The sequence below is a fragment of the Homarus americanus genome, unplaced genomic scaffold (genome assembly GCF_018991925.1).
Source record: "Homarus americanus isolate GMGI-L3 unplaced genomic scaffold, GMGI_Hamer_2.0 scaffold57980, whole genome shotgun sequence".
Classification (NCBI taxonomy): domain Eukaryota; kingdom Metazoa; phylum Arthropoda; class Malacostraca; order Decapoda; family Nephropidae; genus Homarus; species Homarus americanus.
Genome location: NW_024716703.1, coordinates 2488457 through 2502649, shown reverse-complemented (window position 1 = coordinate 2502649; position 14193 = coordinate 2488457). Strand labels below are relative to the sequence as shown.

Here is a 14193-nt window from a genome sequence, read left to right as displayed (position 1 = left end):
ATTTGTTACGAAACTTTTTATATGAGCTGTCTTATAACAGTGATCTCCGTGTACTAATATGAGATGATTTTCAATTTTACAACTTAGTCTCATATATACAGTAGAGTATAGGCAGCAGATCAGTATATACCAAAAATATAGAAGACACATGTGGTAGTGTAGCACTTATTAATAAGGTAGTGGGTGGCACTCGTCAATAAAGTGGTGGGTGGCACTCGTCAATAAAGTGGTGGGTGGCACTCGTCAATAAAGTGGTGGGTGGCACTCGTCAGTAAAGTGGTGGGTGGCACTCATCAACAAGGTGGTCATGGCACTCGTCAATAAAGTGGTGGGTGGCACGTCAATCAACTAAAGTGATGGGTGGCACTCGTCAATAAAGTGATGGGTGGTACTCGTTAACAATAATGGTGGGTGGCACTCGTCAATAAGGTAGTGGGTGGCACTCGTTACCCACCGGGGGCACTCGTCATCAAGGTGATGGGGTGGCACTCGTTATCAATGTGGTGGGTGGCACTCGTCAATAAAGTGGTGGGTGGCACTCGTCAATAAAGTGATGGGTGGCACTCGTCAATAAAGTGGTGGGTGCACTCGTTAACAATGTGGTGGTGGCACTCGTCAATAAGGTAGTGGGTGGCACCTGCTAACAATGTAGTGGGTGGCACTCGTCAATAAAGTGGTGGGTGGCACTCGTGCGCAATAAATGGTGGTGGCACTCGTCAATAAAGTGTGGGTGGCACTCATTAACAATATGATGGTGTGGCACTCGTCAATAAGGTAGTGGGTGGCACTCTGTTAACAATGTAGTGGGTGGCACGTCAATAAAGTGGTGGAACTGGCACTCGTTAACAATATGGTGGGGTGGCACTCGTTAACAATGTGGTGGGTGGCACTCGTCAATGCAGCTTTAGTGGTGGCATTTGGTCAACAAGCTGGTGGGTGGCAATCGTCAACAAGTGGTGGGTGGCACTCTGCTAACAATGTGGTGGTGGCACTCTCGTCAATAAGGTAGTGGGTAGCAGCCGTCAATAAGTGTGGTAGAAACTCTCTTAGTAAGATGGTGGTGGCACTCCGGCAGTAAAGTGGTGGGTGGCACTCGTCAGTAAAGTGGTGGGCGGTGTCAGTAAAGTGGTTTCTCATCAGTAAGTGGTGGGTGGCACTCGTCACTCGTCAGTAAAGTGGTGGGTGGCACTCGTCAGGTAAAGCGCGGTGGTGGCAATCTCGTCCAGTAAAGTGGTGGGTGGCACTCATCAGTAAAGCGGTGGGTGGCATCCAAGTAACAATCAACAAAAGGTGAATGGCACTCGTTAATAAAGTGGTGGGTGGCACTCATCAACAAGGTGGTGAATGGCACCAGTAAAAGTGGTGGGTGGCACTCGTCAGTAAAGTGGTGGGTGGCGTCAGTAAAGTGGTGGGTGGCAAAGTGGTGGGTGGCACTCGTCAGTAAAAGGGTGGCACTCACTCATCAAAAGTGGTGGGTGGCACTCTCAGCTAAAGGTATCACTCGTACAAGGTGATGAATGGCACTCGTTAATAAAGTGGTGGGTGGCACCAAAATCAGCGGTGGCTGAATGGCAGTAAAGTGGTCAGTAAAGTGGTGGGTGGCACTCGTAAAAAGTGGTGGGTGGCTGCTCCGTCAGTAAAGTGGTGGGTGGCATATTAATTAACTCATCAAAGAAGTGGTGAAGGTGGTGAATGGCACTCGTCAGTAATTAGCGTGGTAAAGTGGCACTCATCAGTAAAAATGGTGCGGTGGCACTCATCAATGGAGTGGTGAAATGGAGTGGCACTCGTCAGTAGATGGTGGGTGGCACTCATCAGTAAAGTGGTGGGTGGCACTCATCAGTAAAGTGGTGGGTGGCACTCGTCAGTGTAAGGTGGTGGGTAAAGTCGTCACTCGTCAGTGCACTCATCAGCAAGTGTGGGTGGCACCTGTCAGTAAGGTGGTGGTGGCACTCGTCAGTAAAGTGGTAGGTGGCACTCATCAGTAAAGTGGTGGGTGGCACTCATCAACAAGGTGGTGAATGGCACTCGTCAGTAAAGTGGTGGGTGGCACTCATCAGTAAAGTGGTGGTGGCACTCATCAGTAAAGTGGTGAATGGCACTCGGTGGTGGGTGGCACTCGTCGGTGGGTGGCACTCACTGCGCGGTGGCAAATGAGGTGGTGGGTGGCACTCATCAACAAGGTGGTGAATTCGCACTCGTTAACAAGCGGTGGTGGAGTGGCACTCATCAGTAAAGTGGTGGGTGGCACTCATCAACAAGGTGGTAGGTGGCACTCGTCGTGTGGTGGTGCTCATCAGTGAAGTGGTGGGTGGCACTCGTCAGTAAAGTGGTGGGCGGCACTCGTCAACAAGTGGTGGGTGGCACCAGCACTAAAGTGGGTGGGTGGCACTCATCAGTAGTAGCGTGGTGGGCGGTACCAGTAAAAGTGGTGCACTCGTCAGTAAGGTGGTGGGGTGGCACCCCATCAGTGGTGAATGGCACTCCGTCAGTGCGGTGGGTGGGCACTCATCAGTGCAAAGTGGTGGGTGGCACCGTCAGTAAAGTGGTGGGTGGCACTCTCGTCAGTAAGGTGGTGGGTGGCACTCATCAACAAGTGGTGAATGGCACTCGTCAGTAAAGTGGTGGGTGGCACCTACAGTAAAGTGGTGGTGGCACTCGTCAACAAGGTGGTGAATGGCACTCGTCAGTAAAGTGGTGGGTATCGTCAGTGCACTCATCAGCAAAGTGGTGGGTGGCACCTATCAGTGCGCATTGGCACTTGTCAGTAAGGTTAGTGGTGGGTGGCACTCGTCAGTAAGGTGGTGCAGTGGTGGGTGGCATTCTCCAGTAAGGTGGAGATTAAATTAAGCCATTTTACTTTTTTTTTAGATAACAGTATTTTAATTTAATTTGAGATTGAAGTAAAAGTATTCTTAATTTATTTTGAAAACAAAAATAACGATAGTTCGGTCTCGTAGAATTAAGCCTCCTTTCTCACGAACGTGTTTTTATTTATTTATTTTTTTTTTTTTGCTCGGCGTAAAAACACGCTTGTGTGAAGGGAGCCTAAAGGTGGCGGCACCATCGAGCCAGCATTCTTGGGTAGGGACGATTGTTGTTAACTCAGGTTAACTCTATGCATAAGTTACACAGGGACACTGTGTAATGTGTATACTTGGAGAGCCACGTAGTTCTTGAATTAGTAGTTCTTGATTGTGTTAGAACTTGACAATTTGTTTGGAGTTTTTCACAAACTCAGTAAGTTCCTTGTGATTGAAATGGATGGCCGAGCAAGACGCTTTCACACAGATTCGATGTCATAAAGATTACGTGAAATTAGGTGGGAGGTTCAGCAGAACGCTTCCGACAAATGAAAGACAAGTTGTATGAGGCAAGGAACCTTAATATTGATTAATTATCTGGTAGAAAATGGCAATATCGTACACTATTGTGACTAAGACCAGAAGAAACGGTTCAGCTCAAATTAAACAAAAATTATTAAAATGGATGCTTTGTCACTCGGGTGAAGTCACAAGTAATCAATAATAGCTTTCATGAAAATAATTTTTAGTGTAATCGGATGGTCATTACCATGTTATACAGAAAATTTTCACTTGATCTTTATACATAAAGGTACAACAAAGTCAAACGCAAAAGTACTCTTATCTCGAAATTCGACGTCAATTTCCAGTGTGGTGAGTCAGTTACGAGGGGCTGTGCTGTCCTCCTGGGCTGCCTGTAGCCATATGTAGGCCTGGTAGCTGGTACGGGTTACGTGAAGTCCCAGGGCATTTCTCGTTTGGGGCAACATTTCAAGACCCTTCTTCCCTTTGGCAAACAGATGAAGCTGAGCGTAATTGATAGGGGGACGGTTTGCAGTGCCATACAGATGACACACTAATTGTCCATCGTCTGCGGCGATCCATCACGGCCAACTCCAGTGACCAAGAATGGCTCCTTATGGAAGGTTTTCCAGCACGATTTTTTCTGTGACCTGTGAAAGATGACGTTATATCACATACAGTGAGACCATGGGAGCTGTGTAAGTTCTCCTTCAGATGCCGTGGAAGCCTCTCGGGTATGGTGTGCCTGAGATCATTCACACCTTCTCTGCCTTCGGCGTCAGGAAGTACACCAACAGTACCACTACAGTATATCTGTGTCTCTGCATATCACCATCACTTTTTAATAGCCTCGTGTCTCCCTCCCCATGACTTTATTATTATTATTATTATTATTATTATTATGAACTGGCCCTTTAACCGTTGATTTTTGCTGGGTTAATGGGGCTGGAACATGTAAAAGTATATAGGGTTTTAGAAGCAAAACCCAATTGTCTGTTCTCTATTTATTGAGAAACTATCTCATATACAGTTCCAAGTGTATATCACCGTAACTTAATCACTGTAGCTATGAGTGTTAAGGTGAGGACGGAGGCTATATTAAAGAGCTCTTCTAAATACGTCCGGTTGGTGTGAGGTGTACAGTGCCAATCCCCGTAATGGGGCGCCGGTGGTAGGGTGGTACCGCTCTTGCCTCGCAAGCGAAATGTCACGGGTTCGATTCCCGGGCCGGTGGAAAGTTGTTGGAGCTTCCAATAACTTGCTGACAAAAACCTATGATGCTTCAGGCTTCTACGCCCTTGACAAAAAAAAACTATGACCCTTCAGGCTTCTACTCCCTTAACTCATGAAACATAAAGGCAAGCATGAACTTAGCATGCTTCCCTGTTGGGCGCTGTAGGCACTTCTGCGCTTCACCTTGAACAGGATGTAGGGGGGTGCCCAATAAATAAAATAAAAAAATCCCCCTAATACCCGTCGAGGGAGAACGGTAATATAGGTCCTCCCTCGAGGGAAGATGGAACCATCCACGATGGCTCTCGACAACGTCTTCCTCTCGTCAAGGATATCAAGCTTCTGCAGCAAGAGGTGGCCAGAAAGCCGGCTACTTAATGCCTTAGCTCAGCACTAAGTGACGTGACTTCCCGTGGGCACATCTTATCACGTGGTCTGAACAAGCTACCTCATAGCTAGTGGAAAGTTACAGAGGGTGATAGAGTATATAAATCAAATGTAATTAACCCAGTTATATAAATACTTCTGCCTATAAGACAGGGGCTATTACAATTATTATTACCTTTACAGTTTTATGACCACATTTTACCAAGATGCAATAACAATTGCCAGTCCAATTGAGGTACATATATTCCGAACTCACTTTCTCTAACACTGGAATGATGTATGGCAGTGCGGGCGTGAGCTGTGGCGGCAACACACTCCAGTACACCCAAAACCAGGTCTCCAGCCTCGAGTCTGGGCGGAGACTTTCACTACCACTAGATTTTGTTTTTTATCTGGTATCACTTTGAAGAATCAGCTCCACTGGATAATTTACTGTCTGTAGTTGCACCAAAGGCATGAGCAAGCCTGCTGTGTAGTGTACGTTTGTGTTAGGTTGTCACCCTGATTGACAGATATCACACCATCTGTTCAAATTTCATGGTGGTTCGGTTATCATGCTCGTGGGAAGGCGAGGTGACGGATGGTTGGCATAAGCAATAGGTTGGTGACAGGGTATAAAAGAGCAGGAGGTGGGCTGAACAGGAAGTGTGAGCAGGATGGCTCGGCTAGTACCTCTACTTCTGGGTGCAGCCCTCCTCTCCCCGGGCCTGGGGAAGATCATCCAGCGTCGGGAGTGTGGAGAAACTGAGGGCGACATATACCAGTTCTCCTTCAAGACGCTAGTAAATAGAACTGAAATCAGCTTCGAGGAGTACAGAAATAAGGTAGGTATTGTAGCTGTGGTGCTGCAAGTCTCCGTTAACACTGGCTTCAGCCAGATCTATGTGGCTTTCTGTAGTCAGGATGACTACACCCACTCTAGAGAATTAACGGAGGGAAACTGATTGTAAATCTCAGTGTGTTAACATGAGTAACATCGCTTCATATGTCGAAAGTTAAAGGACACATAACATGCTCACATTCAAAGCTGAAGGCAAAAATCCTTCGAAAATTTCAGTTTATGTCAAGCTACAGTTTCCATTATTCTCCTTTCCCTTGCAATTTTAATGACTGCCAAGGCAGCAACTTCTCAACATAATATCTGATATTACATTTTGATTCATATATTTGTATCTAGTGTAACATATTTCTATGTTAGCTAACTCTCCTACTTATATCTATGTTATTGTTATATCACGTGTATTTCACTAGCATGCGCTAATGTTTGCTTCAGATTAATAAACTACGTTTTCTAAATGAAATCGAAAAGAGTGGCTATCCCGTGCCGGTGCGATGAAACCCATCCAATTGATTCAAAGTTCATTAAACGAGTCGGAATGTCTCGTATCTTTCCCTGAGATTAAAGCTACTTGAAGCTTATAGACAATTAAAATTCCGTGTTGATCTATATAAAAATTACCTTGCCCGCTTGCATGGGAGACCCGAGCGTTGACAGCCAATAAAACTATGTACTCAACTCACACCTGGAGACTCACCTCAACATCTCCAGTGCTTCTTACGTTACTTGGCTCTACTCTCCGCGCTACACGACAATTTTTACTGCTAAGTACTATACCATCTTTGCTTCTTTTTAGATCAGGTAACGTTATCTCAGCCATTGTTCTATAGACCAGGTATTGTCTTACCTCTCATGTTCCTACGTAACTAAGGGTGAAAATACTTTGCCCTGTGCGCTTGTGATTGTTCGTGTGACGAACGGCTCCCGACTAGTCATATTTATGTTGTTTGTGTAGCCTCTACTCTGAGCTAGTTTACTGTCATATGTTATTATGCTTCATGTTAACTATCTGTGTAACTTTCTTTTTTGAATTAGCCGTGTATGTTGTTCTCTTAGAGTGAAGGATAATTTGGTATGAGTTAATTATAGTTACTGTTCTTACTTATTCGTTTATTTCACTATTTCTACACCTGCCGTAAGTATTAACAATTTGGAATAATAGTTTACTTGTATAGGTTATATAGAGACGTAGAGCTGACCGACCATCTGACCATCTCTCCCCACAGTTAAAACTAAACAGGTAATAATCTAAGGTTCCTTGGTCAATGACCATTTTAAAATATAACACTAGGCTTGCTTTTTTTCTCTACCCGCGCACGTCATTAGAAAAATAAAAATAAACTCTTCATTTTGTACTGTGCACCTTGTTGACTCTCCTCTCCCCTTTGACAGGTGGTGATGGTGGTCAATGTGGCCACCTACTGAGGCTTCACCAGCCCCAATTACAAACAAATGAATGCACTGGCGGAGTACTACGCCGACGCCGACTTTGAGATCCTGGCTTTTCCCAGCAACCAGTTTGAGTTGGTAAGTCTGGATGCTGTTAATGAACATAAGTATTAAGCTGAGATCAAGTATATAACATATACATAGATTAGGTATACGACACGCTCATTGGTGAAGGATACAGCTTGTGATTTTGAGTGAGACAATATAACACAACGGACGAAGGATTTTGATAACACTACTGAGAGACAACACGAGTCGCGGTGTTTTGAAATTCATAGGAACTCCGTATAGAAATTTTTTATACAATATATATATATATATATATATATATATATATATATATATATATATATATATATATATATATATATATATATATATATCATCTGTAGGTGAAGTACTGTATACATAAGGACATAAGAATGGAGAAAACTGCAGTGGGCCTATTGGCCCCTACTGGGCAGTCCCGTTTACACCCAACCACTATCGCTCATATATCCACCCAACCTATATTTGAAACTACCCAGCGTATTCGAGTTAACGATGATGTTTGGTAACTTGTTACACTAATCCAATTCTCTTTTTCCAAACCTAAATCTATATTTGTCTAATTTAAAACAATTGCTGCAAGTTTGCTCCTGTTTGGATAGTTTGAGTACCTTTGTTATATCACCTTTGTTTAACCCTGACTTCCATTTATACACCTTGATCATTTCGCCTCTCACTCTACGTCTCACGAGGGATTGCAAATTTAGATGTTTTAACTTGTCTTTGTACTCAAGGTTCCTAATGCCCGGGATTAGTCCTGTCATTCTCCTCTGAATTCTTTCTAAGGATTCTATATATATCCATTCTGTAGTACGGTGACCAGAACTAAACCACGTAATCCAAGTGAAGTCTCACAAGCGCAAGATATAGTTTTAGGATGACCTCATTAGTCTTGTAATTAATACTCCTTTGTATGAACCCAAGTACTTTGTCAGCCTTTTTTTAAGCAAATACACATTGTTGTCTTGGTTTAAGATTTCTACTCATCATTATTCCTAAATCTTTCTCACAGTCGGATATCCCTATTACAACGTTGTTCATCTGATATCTGGTTTCTCTATTTACATCTCCTAGACTAAGTACTTTACATTTGTCCACATTAAATTTCATCTGCCATTTTTCAAACCATGCGAAATTTTGTTTAGATCTTCCTGTAGTTTTGCGGAGTCTTCGTCAGATTTAATTACATGCCCTATTTTAGTGTCGCCAGCAAATTTACCTATGTTGCTGTCTATGCCTATATTTATGTCGTTTTTGTATATAATACATAGTAATGGTCCAAGTACTGAGCATTGGGGTACCCCTCTAGTGACGTTACCCCAATCGGATTTAGTGCCATTAATGCTCACTCGCTGTTTCCTGTCCTGTAACCACGCCCTAATCTATTTTAAAATATCTCCTCCAATTCATTGAACCTCCACTTTTCTTATTAGTCTTTCATGGGAGACTCTGTCGAAGGCTTTGCTTAAGTCGAGGTATACCACATCATAATAGTGTCCGTCATCCACTGATTCAAAACAATTGAAAAGAATGTTAAAAGATTTGTCAGACATGAACGCCCACTTGTGAAGCCATGTTGGGAATCATTGATCAACTTGTGCTTCTCCAGGTGATTTCGAATAGAGTTTGAAATTATCGCTTCCAGCAATATGCCTACAATTGATGTTAAACTGATTGGACGGTAGTTTGAGGATTGGACGGTAGTTTGAGGATAGTGATCTATCTCCCTTCTTGAAAGTCAGCATCACATTCGCTATCCTCCAGGATTCTGGTACTACAAAAAAGTTTTAATGACATGTTCAACAGGTTTGCTTAGGGCATACTAAGCTCTTCCTTACATTCCTTTAATACTCTGGCAAGTATCTCATCGCGACCAAGTGACTTATTAGGCTTTAGTTTGTCGGTTTGTTATTAAAATCGTAACTAGTCACTACTATCTCGCTTAATCTATTTCTTCATTACCTCTGGATATAGTTGGTGCCTCGGGTATCATGTTTAAATTCTCGGTGGAGAAAACTGTTGAAGAATATTTGTTCAGATTTTTACTCATATCTCCGTCGTTATCAGTTAGCTCGCCGTTATCTGACTGCATTGGTCCAATCTTGTCTCGTGTTTTAGTTTGATACATTTGGAAGAATCCTTTGGGATTTGACTTCGCCTCCCTTGCTACCTTCAGTTCATTATTTCGCATTACTTTTCTTATCTCTGTCTTAACCCTATTGGACAATACTCTCAGGGGTAAACTTCACCACGATTTATTTTCCTAGCTATAGCCTTCCTTTATTCAATAATATTCTTTAAGTAATCATTTATCCATTTGGGGCATTGTTATTTGATATGAATTTTCTGTCTGGTATGTTCTGCCTTTGTGCATTAAGTAACTCATTATTTAAATTGTTGTAGAACTCGTCAACCTCAGATCTCGTGATCAGGTCATCCTCACCCATTATATTTTGTGAGATTATCGTTGCTCATTAACTCTATCGAGAGTAGGAGGTCTACATATTACTCTTATGAATAAATTTCCCCTATCATCGGTCAGTTCTGTCCAATTGTTTCTGTATTCAGTTCAGTTAATATTTCCTTATTGAATTCACACTTCAGGTTATCCGACATAAATTGCTATCCCGCCTCCTTTCTTAATTTGCCTATAGGTATGGATTAATTTGTACTACATATACAGGTGAAGTGTACAATATATATACAGGTGGAGTATACAATATATACAGGTGGAGTATATATACACATGTGTAGTATACAACATATACTTGATGTTCCATAAATACCTGTCATAAATCAGGGGGTGTATTCCCGAGACGTAAATAAAGATGAATTACTAAAAATGACCAAATCGTCAGTTCTCAATAGTTTCGTAGTTACAGCACAAGACAGGTTTGGTAGGAATATGATGACACAGTATATGGGGTGAAGGCACTCGGCGGTTCAGATAACGTTCCACCAGCTGCACCCAGTGTCAGGTGCATATTTGCTTATTCACCAAATGAATATTCCTCCATGTCCACTTGCGTGTGCTCGCCCAACCCTGGTTTATACAGACATCCTGCTGTCGACCACATCAGCTTGGTATGTTCCTCTTCCCGCCTCCCTCCCTACCCACTAAAACACCCACCGATGCCCTTACTCATTACGTCATTTGGACATGTAGCACATAATAACATTACAGTATCAAAACTGCACACGTAGTTAACATCATGCTATCATTTTCACTGTGAACATTACTACGTTGTGTTGGATATGAATGTGTTTCATTCTGTCCAGTGGATGTTTCATTTACACCTCTTATACAGTAGGTGTCATCACATGTGCTGTAACTCTGAAACTATTGAGAACTGACAATTTGGTCATTTAGTAATTCATCTTTATTTACGTCTCAGGAATACACCCCCTGATTTACGACAGGTAGTTACAGAACTCCCTGTATACAGATGAAGTATACCACAAGTATACAGGTGAAGTTTACCACAAATATTGTTACGAGTTGGGGATTTTGAATATAGTTAAAAGTCTACCCAGATCCCAACAGGCAACAAAAAAAAAACAAAGACAATCGGACTATAAAAGGGTAGACAAAGGATGAGAGTTTTTGTTGTGTATAATAAAGTACCATAAATTCCTTAACAAAATATTCAGCTATCTACAATTTACCCTTAACCATACTTAACCTAAACATTAACAGTATATACATATTTATACAACATACAATAATTTGAAGCAAGTGGACGTGGGGGAGGCAATATAAGATTACAAATACTTAAGTGCGGAGCTGAGATGGCTGACGAGCAAGGCTGAGTATTGTAGAAGACGGTAGGTAGTCACTGTGCCGTAGGTTTCCAGCATAGGTGATCCTGTGGTCACTTCCCAGAGTGAAGTCCTCTCTCCTCGAATTGGAGCTGACAAAGAAGACTTTGAGGAGGTGACGCAACAACCAGGATATGGAGAAGGGAAACCCGGGAGTGGTAACTAAGACGAGTCATACTCGTGTTTCGTCCCTAGATGGCGTTGCTCGTGGTGCTGGGTAGGTAGATGAAGACAATAGATGTGGTTCGTAACAATATATATATATGTGTATATATATATATATATATATATATATATATATATATATATATATATATATATATATATATATATATATATATATATATATATATATATATATATAGTTATAATTCACATCTTCAGGGTGAGTACAGAGTCTACTCACCCTGAGCACCTACAGTGATTTACTTGCATATATATATATATATATATATATATATATATATATATATATATATATATATATATATATATATATATATATATATATATATATATATATATATATATATATATATATTTCATGTTAGGAATAATAATCACCCCATTGCTTGGGAAAAAAGCTTAGAAGTATTCAAATCATCTTGTGTCACAGAAAGACTTCTTGTTGAAGCTAGTTTGATTAAGGAATTAAAATCAATAAACCTTAGTGATGGTCAGTTCAAAACTGATAATATGTTACATAAATTTATTTGTCAGTGGCCCAAGGTTAAAAATGCTTTGAAAACCATTGATCTAGATGTATGATAGTTATTTTGTGGGCCCCCTTTTTTCTGACCTGACTTGTCTAGTCACGTCACCTCCCTTCTCTTAAGCTCCTCTACGTGTGTGTTGGTGTGGGGATTAGTGGATGTCATCATTTTGACCTGACCTCATGTTTTTAGGTCACCCTGTATATTTAAGCCTCTCTCTGTCCATGTAATCCAGTTGCCTCTTTCTAGAACCTTCACTGCTAAAGCCTGCCAGCCTGTTTTTCAACCGTTGACGACCTGAACGAAATTGACCACCCCTCCACCATCACTACACTCAACCGGTAAGCTCGTTGCAGACAACGCCCTTTCTGTGCTTCCCTACTGATCAGGGGTGACTCCTGATCAGAGGCGGCCCTGATCGGGTGATCTGTAACGGCTTTCTGGCCTGGGGACCTGCACCCTAGAGGTGTATTCGTCCTTGGGTCCCCCCTGTAACTGTTCACCTCCACTGTAGGGGTTTGTGAATACGAAAGGGGGTAGGAGCAGAACCCACCCCTCCGCCGAGCCTTCCTGGGAAACCGTGATCGTGCGTGTTCCACCTAGGAAGGGGGTCGCAAATCCTTAATCCTCCACCCCACCCCCGAATAGGTACACATCAAGTTCACGCCTATAAGTGAGCAATTTTAACAATAGGGATATAGGTTCCCCTAACGGGGTTACTAGGTGAGTGACACAGGAACCACCCTACGACCATTCGACCAGCAAGTGGCGGTGGGGGGTGCTGTAATTCCTGTGTTTAGGTTGCTCGCCTGGAATAGGTAGGGTGACTGAAAAAATCATATCAACACTGACGACACGGAGAACGACCAAATGTAATGCCTAGGACAACTCAGAATAACTTAGCTTAGCTTGGCTGAGACCGGCCTTCCCTAACCCCATGAACCTCTAATGCAGCACAGTTACGGAAGACAAAAAAACCCGTCTCCGCAAGGTGGATAGCCCACCTGCTGTTAACCTTCTCCTTTACTTCCCACTTCTGAACTTTACCTTGTACTTTTATCCTTCTCCCACTCCCAGAGCTACTACTCTCTTCTCTCCGTACAACCAACCAACCGTTGTTTCCATCTTCCCGTGTGATTTTATCAAGATATATATATATATATATATATATATATATATATATATATATATATATATATATATATATATATATATATATATATATATATATATACAATTGAAGTATACAAAATATATAGAAATGGAGTATACAACAAATGGGTGGAGTACACATTAATCTTCCCTCAGTCGAACGTTATCATTTCAAAAAAGTTTTGTTTTATTCCAATTTTCTAATTCCCCTTTCAGAGGACTGTGTAACTTGGTCATCGAGTTTTTCTTAAAATTTTCTCCATTTCTATCGTCTCTTGGTGACCAGCAAGAGCCGGGGGTCACAGGTGAGGAGATCATGAACGGGATCCGACACGTCCGCCCAGGAGGAGGTTTCGAGCCATTGTTTACCATATTCCAGAAGACGGGGGTGAACGGCGCCAAAGAAAACGGGCTCTATACATTCCTGAAGGTGAGTTGCCTTCAAGTTGAGAAAAGGTTTGGTTGATAAGTAAGTACCTGTTATCTGCAACTAAGAGTAAAATACGTGTAACTTAAGTCCCATGTGGTCGATTTTTTTCCATTGATGAGATTATCTTTATCATTTGGTTTCACTCAGGGTGCCTGTGACTACACCTTCACGGAGTTCTGGCCGGGATTGTTTTATGATCCTATCAAGGTTGGGGACCTTCAGTGGAACTTCGAGAAGATCCTGATAGGTAAGGATGGCAAGCCTTACACACGATACCACCCCTCAGTTATCCTCGCTAACAGCTTCAAGGATGACATCGACTACCTTCTGAACATGTAAGTCACTAATAGGGAAGTTACGGTGTGTGTAAGGACGTTCACTTCATATCAATGGAATCCCCAGCTGAGGCTCGGCGTCCTACCCCCACCTACCCTCAAGTAGTGCCCCATTCATGACGACGCTGCCAGAAACCCTCAGGTGGGCGGTGTCTGAAGTAGTCAGGGGAGCGAGGCCTCTTGTGCATTCTGGCTTCGACTCCCCTGCCTGTGGGCTGCTGCAGAGGGTGGGCGAAGCTGGACCACGCCAAGCTGGGGGCCACACCCACAAACGAAATGTATTAAAAAAAATTGATAGCATTAAAACGATCAGTGACGATCAATGTTTGTTTTATTTCACTTGTCGTTTACATATGGTGGTATTGAAGAATGCGTAAGAGATACTTAAAATAAATGCAGACCAAAATTCCACAAGGAATTTAAAACTAAATTTACATAACGTCGAAAAATTAAAATGTTTATC

General features: G+C 42.3%; 1 protein-coding gene across 1 annotated transcript; it reads left to right on the top strand.

Moving 5' to 3' along the window:
• Window positions 1-5564: 5564 nt before the first annotated feature.
• Window positions 5565-14053, top strand: LOC121858232 (glutathione peroxidase-like). The gene is made up of 4 exons (XM_042354520.1): window positions 5565-5770; window positions 7177-7311; window positions 13252-13395; window positions 13543-14053. The coding sequence occupies exons 1-4, from the start codon at window positions 5603-5605 to the stop codon at window positions 13732-13734; spliced, it is 639 nt and encodes a 212-aa protein (XP_042210454.1). The 5' UTR covers window positions 5565-5602; the 3' UTR covers window positions 13735-14053.
• The last annotated feature ends 140 nt before the right edge of the window (window positions 14054-14193 follow it).